The sequence below is a fragment of the Laccaria bicolor genome, genomic scaffold (genome assembly GCF_000143565.1).
Source record: "Laccaria bicolor S238N-H82 LACBIscaffold_10 genomic scaffold, whole genome shotgun sequence".
Lineage (NCBI taxonomy): Eukaryota > Fungi > Basidiomycota > Agaricomycetes > Agaricales > Hydnangiaceae > Laccaria > Laccaria bicolor.
Window position 1 is genome coordinate 672,760 of NW_001889881.1, and position 7,057 is coordinate 679,816.

The following is a 7,057-nucleotide window of genomic DNA, read 5'->3' on the forward strand; positions in this document are numbered from 1 at the left end:
TTCATAGCCCTTTTGCGATAAGCTATCTGCTCCTGCTATTAAGAACAATAATAGGCCAATCCACAGCACAAATATATCACGAGAAGCTCGGGCTTCCCGATGTGCTACTGATCAATAAGCATGTTGCCTCTGATATCCTCTGGCTGCAGGATAGGCAGGACCGATAGAAGATTTTGTACACGCCCCCCAATATCACAATGACACTGCGAATTATGTATTCAAGCTTTGTCCAGCTATTTATCAAGTCTTCAGGCATTGAATACTTTCCCTCGATTTCCTCAATACGTATGTCTGCCAGTCGCCCCAGTAGACCACCACCAAAGAAAGGCCTTTTAGGTGTAAAGGACAGCCAACCAAAATTTGCTGTCCACCACTGAGGATCATTGACCAAGGAGGACAGATCGTTGTGGTAATCGATGACAAGGCTGTTCGACTCGTGATCAGGACTGGGACATGGAGCGCTAACAGTATCTGAACAGTTCGGTGAATAGAACATTATACCATTGACAGACTGCAAGCGCCCTTGTGAATGATCAATCAGGCTATAGTAACAGTGATCAATTGAAAGGCCATTAGTGTTGAGCATAGGATAGAACATACATGTGTTCATCTTTAACTAAAATGCTACTCCAGGTATGATAATACTGTTGGAATACACTGCGGCAGCCCAATGTACGTGCAGTCGGAAAACGGGAATGTTCGCTAATATCCGTGAGTCCAAGTCTTCTTATCAATCAAAATCCTGACATACTAGGTGAAGCGATCCATTATCTGATCGATTGAAGATGAACTGAGGCCTGACACATTTAGGCGATGGAAAGACGGATATAACGGTGGCAGGAACTATGCACAAATTGAGCGACACATTTGGACTGGCCAAGACGATGTGCCTTGTGCGTACAGTTCGAATGAGACACCTGATTGATTGAGCAAAGATATGATCCACCAGACAACACAACAAGCACGTTTGGACTGGCCAAGATGATAGAAGTTGTGTGAAATGTGAAAATGTTCGTATGTTTGACTGAGCGAGTATACAGATGCTGCAAGCACGTTTAAGCTGGATAGTAGTCAAGTGGAAAGATAAGAACTTTCATTGCATGACCCTCTAAAGACAATAATGGCAAACACTATACTATGCCTCTCGCTACTTTAGTCATATAAGTTGATTTCAGCCATGTTATTAGAGCAATGCTCAAAAATCCTGTATATTTTTCATCAGACACAGTTGCTAGTACACCGTCGTAACCATCTATCTTGTAAAATGGTAGGAACGGCCAGTAGGAGGTGGATGTGGGTAATATATTTTGAACAACGATGTCTATCTCGTCCACGAAGCTGGGTGAGCTTGAGGGACACTAAACGAGTTCAATAGAACTTGTTTAGTTTGTTGGAAGGTAGATACAGGCATACTTGACGAAAAAGGCAGGTGGTGGGATAGTCTGCGCGCGACTGGGTGGCGTAGAGGTTCCGAGCATTCCTTATGTTACAAGAGCTATATAGAAACAATAAGAAAGTTAGTTAGTACTCGTTAAATGACAGTTAAGTCAGGCTAACCTGTAAAATGGAGGGAAGGGCCAGTAGGAGGTAAACATGAGTACAACTTTGCACAACGAAGACTATCCATGTCCGCGATGCCGGAAAAGATTGACAGACACTAAACAGATTCAAACGAATTCGTTTAGTTTGTTGGAAGGTACATAAATGCAGATGTTTGATGCAAAAAGGCAGGTGGTGTTATGGTTTAAGCGCAACGAAGACTATCCATGTCCGTGATGCCGGAAAAGATTGACGGACACTAAACAGATTCAAACGAATTTGTTTAGTTTGTTGGAAGGTACATAAATGCAGATGTTTGACGCAAAAAGGCAGGTGCTGTTATGGTTTAAGCGCAAATGGGCGGCATAGAAGTTCCGAGTATCCAGTAGGCTACAAAAGCTTTAGAAACATCGAGTTCAAAGACAGGAAGGTGAGCTAATTGCAGGAAGGGCCAATAGGAGGTGAACATGGGCAAGACTTTGCACAACAACGACTATCCATGTGTCCACGACGCCGGGAAAGCACAAGGGACGCTAAACGAGCTCAAACGAACTCATTTGGTTTGTTGGAGGGTAGATAATGGCATCGATTTGATGAAAAAAAGGTGGGTGGTGGCATTGGTTTGAGAGCGACTGGGCGGAGCAGAAGAACCGAGTATCCAATAGGCTACAAAAGTTACAGAAATGACAAACAAGTTAGTTAGGATATGTTTAATGGCCAAGGAAGGTGGGCTAACCTTTACAATCGCAAGAACGGTTAGCAGGAAGAGGGTGTGTGCAATATTGTTGAAAAATTGTGAATCCCGCAACCAAGAAAGTCATGGAGACACCAAATGAGTTCAAACGAACTCGTTTGGTAGCCAGGAAGGTAGATTGACGCATAGGAATGAAACAGAAAGTGGGGTGGGAGTATGGTTAAAATGCGACGGGGCGGCATAGACGTTGTGCAGAACATGTGGGCTAGAAGAGCTATATATGCAACAAACGAAGTAGTTAAGACTTGTTTAAAGAAAGGAAGGAAGGTGGACGAACCTTCGAAAACGCGGAAACGGTTAGCAGGAGGAGGGGGCAGGCAAGAAGGTTGGTTTCACGACTATCTGCGCTTCTGCGCATCTAAGAAAGTTGAGGAGACACTAAACGAGTTCAAACGAACTTGTTTAGTGTATAAGAAATCAGATGAACTGGCGGGCTTCAAAGAGAAAGGCGGTTAGGAGGATGGTTGAGAAGTGAGTGGGCGCTGTCAACATACCTGGCATCACCATGACGAAAGGTAAGCCTGCAAGAGGTGTGGCAAGACCGTTGTGCGCGAAGTGTTTGGACTGGCCAAGATGACAGCGAGCGTGCAGATATGTCATCTTGATCTGCAAGACGAATGTCATAGATACGATGCACTCAGATGTTTGGGCTGGCCAAGACGTCAAAGAGCATGCAACAAAGCTTGGTGGGTTGTTGCACTTGAAGCGTTTGGACTGGCCAAGACGTCAACGAGCGCACAGAAGAGAGGAGGGAGACGTGGGAAGTTCAAGTTAAACTTCGCACAGCCTTGGCGAGAAGAGCAAGATTCTATGATGCACGAACGTTTCCCGATCGTTTGATGGGGGGAAGTTTCGTGTGTCATCGATCCATCGTAGCCATCAATCTTGCCAAGGCTGTGCAAGTTGAACTTCTGACCTTCTCTTCCATGCGCTTGTCGTCGTCTTGGCCAGCCCAAACACTTCGAGTGCAAGTTATCTAATCCATTCATCTCGCTGATAACTCCTGATGTCTCCCTTCTCTTCTGTGCGCTCGTCGTCGTCTTGGCCAGTCCAAACGCTTCGAGCGCAACGTATCTAATACATTTGTCTCACAGAGCAAGACACCGGCGTAACTACGCCATCTTTGGGTGCTTGTTGTCATCTTGGCCAGTCCAAACACTTCAAGCACTGTGGGTCCCATCTGTCTCTCTTGGTGAGCAGCCTTTCTTCAGCACAGTGCATTGGTCTCATTGTTATCAGGCATACCCCCATACACCCTCCTACCCCAATTCCCTTCTATTCCCCGCATTGACTGACCTCCAGTTGCACGAAACGAGTTCGTTTGAACTTCTTTTGTGTTCATAATGTCTTCTAGTCCCACGGATATGCAAAAAACCAACGGCGCCAAGGCTCTGGGTCATACACCCCTCCTACCCCGATTCCCTTCTATTCCCCACATCGACCGACCTCCAGTTTCACAAAACGAGTTCATTTGAACTCGTTTTGTGTTTGCATAATGTCTTCTAGCCCCACGGATACGCAAAAACCCAATGGCGCCAAGGCTCTGGGCCATACACCCCTCCTACCCCGATTCCCTTCTATTCCCCGCATCGACCGACCTCCAGTTGCACGAAACGAGCTCGTTTGAACTCATTTCGTGTTTGCGTAATGTCTTCTAGCCCCATGGATACGCAAAAACACAACGGCGCCAAGGCTCTGGGCCATACACCCCTCCTACCCCAATTCCCTTCTATTCCCTGCATCGACCGACCTCCAGTTTCACAAAACGAGTTCATTTGAACTCGTTTCGTGTTTGCATAATGTCTTCTAGCCCCATGGATACGCAAAAACCCAATGGCGCCATGGCTCTGGGTCATACACCCCTCCTACCCTGATTCCCTTCTATTCCCCGCATCGACTGACCCCCAGTTGCACGAAACGAGTTCGTTTGAACTCATTTCGTGGTCATGTAATGTCTTCTAGCCCCACGGATACGCGAGAACACAACGGCACCCACGTTCTCAGACATACACCCCTCCTACCCCAGTTTCCATCGATTCCCTGCTTCAACCTGCCACAAGATTCAGGAAACGAGCTTGTTCAAACTCGTTTCGTGTTTCCGTGATCTTTTGCAGCCCTACTACAGATATACGAAGTAGTTCTCCTGAAATTTATCTACTTGTTTCTTGCTTACTATCTCTATCAGGATGCTAAATCAAGTCCCTTTATTCGCTATGCACAGGCTGCACTGAACGGCAAATACCACAACGAAGTGTATGCGAGAGAAGTGAGGCCGAAACTCTGATGACAGTTATTAGGCTAGATTATGTGCTACTAGATACCAAGTTGTATACAAGATGCCTGCGTGTTATTCCGATGCTGTTGCCTCAATTTCTGAATTGTCCTCTTGGGCCTTGTCAGCTTTTTTGAGATCCCCTGCCCATCTGTGGCGATTTTAGGCTAGATCCAATGGTCTGGACATATTGTGGGCGTCGAAATCTAGATATTGATGACGCACAAAACTTCCCCCCATCAAATGATCGGGAAATGTTCGTGTGTCATAGAATCTTGAGAATTTGTACCGAGGCTGTGCAACTTCGGTAGTATTCATCGTAGATTCTGATGACACACGAAACTTCCCCCCATCAAACGATCGGGAAATGTTTGTGCGTCATCAATTCTTGCTCTTCAAGTTCAAGTTCCCACGGCACCCTCTCTTTGTTGCGCGCTCTGGTCTTTTGCTGAGTGCTCTTCGTCTTGGCCAGTCCAAACGTTTTGTGCAATATATCTACCGCATACTATCTGTCTCCTTTGCACGCTCATCGTCGTCTTGGCCAATCCAAACGATTTGAGTGCCACATGTCTACCACAATCGTCTCATAGCGCAATACACCAGCTTCACCACGCCATATCCATGCGCCCGTTGTCGTCTTGGCCAGTCCAAACACTTCGACCATGTTCATCTCATGGAGTAATTCACTGGGTTCTCTAAACCCACCAGTTCCTCTTCGTTGCACGCATGCTAAGCACCAAGATCCGAGCACGCGGATTCAGTTACCATCAACTGTGCAAGGGCCTTATTCAAGATAAACACTCCCCCCCCCCCCATTATTTCCTTCTCTCCCTCTAACGCCAAACTCGTTTCATATGCATCTCTTCCATCCATGTCAAGTTATTAGGTATGCGTATCCTTATTACATGTTATGATGCACTTATATCGACTTCCACGTCGTAGTAATGCCTACAACGTATCCTGCAGATAAGATCCGGACCATGCAACCTGATGGACCAGAGGACAAATGTTTCGTGGTTGATGGCGGACCTCTCGTCTACGTCAAACACCGCGATGAATGCTTTCCCTACCTGTATGAAGTTGCCACCCATCCCACTTCAGTCACCCACTGACTACTGACTATTAGTCATGTAATTTCAGTATATATTACATGACTAATAGTAGTACTGTATTTATTTACTGTACTGAATAAATCTACTGTATCTATTTTGTATTTCTAAATCTGAAGTGTCACACAATTACCTGTCACACAACTGAATCTATTTTTTTGCACTAAATAAATCTTTCAAGTGCCAAGACTCTAAATTAAATATATTCCATGTTTTCACTACTGGATATAATTTTTGAGGCTGAATAAATCTTTTTGGAGCCAAGAGCATAGAGTGTCACAAACTTTTATGTCACACTACTCAATGAATTCTTTTTTGCTTTATAGAGTTTTTGTCTCTGAATAGATTTTATCTGAGAGCTGGCAGGGGTCTTACTCTTCCAAAAAGAAGTTATTAGATGAAAGTAACTTTCTTAGTGTATCTTAGGCAAGCACCTCCACTGTTTCCTGAACAGATTGTATAAGAGCTGCAACAACCACATCAATGCCTCTGATATCTATGCTCATTTGAGATGGTATAATAGCTGCAACAACCAGATCACAAATGCCATTAATGCCATACTCATTTGAAATTGAATGAGAGCTGCAACCACCAGACCCCAGATGCTATTGAAGCCTATGCTCTTTTTGTACTTGTATAAATTGTATAACAGCTACATCAATCAGATCACAGATGCCATTGATCCCATGTTCATTTGAGATTTTATAAGAGCTGCCACAGCCCAGACCACAGATGCCATTGAAGCATATGTTCTTTGTTGACTTGAGTAGATTGTATTATAGCTGCAACAACCAGATCACAGACACCATCAATGCCATACTCATCAATATCTATATCCATTACTTGCTGACTTACCACTAGATATATTCAACCAAATATATTCAACTGAAACTATTCAATACACTCATTGAAATATATTCACTGTATTTATTTAATTGGAAAAATGTTCTGTCTCAACTATTGTAGCCACTACGAAACTCATCTGACAGTGCCAATAGTTCAACTGCCTCCAACAATTCCAGCTCCTCACCATCTTCTTCCTCCTCATCCTCATCATCCTCATCATCCTCATCATCATCATCATCATTTACTGCAATGACAGTTTCTGTGTTACTGTCCTGGTCTGCCACCATTTCCATCATTTCTATCTTTCTGACATGTGCCAGGTCATCTAATGTTGGTCCCCAAGATGAATCCATAGACTTGTGTGGAATGACCAAACGAACTTTATCCTGCCAGATAAGGCATACACGTGCCAGAAAGCTGGCTCTTAAATCCAGTTGATAAATGATATTGATATCTTGTTCATTTTCAATGCCTTTTATAACACATTGCCACTCTTCAATAAGCCATTCTTGCATTGCATGGCGTTCATAGGAGAGT

The 7,057-nt window shown here is 44.4% G+C and overlaps 2 protein-coding genes across 2 annotated transcripts in view; one reads left to right on the forward strand and one right to left on the reverse strand.

Annotated features, from left to right (window-relative positions):
- Positions 1-1,087, forward strand: part of LACBIDRAFT_326547 (uncharacterized protein) — a gene marked incomplete at both ends in the record, with an annotated part of 1,539 nt that extends 452 nt beyond the window's left edge. The window contains 4 exons of the mRNA XM_001880201.1: positions 253-285; positions 634-711; positions 786-893; positions 1,041-1,087. Coding sequence (XP_001880236.1) covers positions 253-285; positions 634-711; positions 786-893; positions 1,041-1,087 — 266 coding nt within the window. The remainder of the gene's footprint in view (positions 1-252; positions 286-633; positions 712-785; positions 894-1,040) is intronic.
- A 43-nt stretch (positions 1,088-1,130) lies between these two features.
- LACBIDRAFT_296500 (uncharacterized protein) lies at positions 1,131-1,478 on the reverse strand (the record flags this gene model as incomplete). The annotated part of the gene is made up of 2 exons (XM_001880440.1): positions 1,131-1,358; positions 1,410-1,478. The coding sequence occupies 2 exons, from the start codon at positions 1,476-1,478 to the stop codon at positions 1,131-1,133; spliced, it is 297 nt and encodes a 98-aa protein (XP_001880475.1).
- Between the last annotated feature and the right edge of the window lie 5,579 nt (positions 1,479-7,057).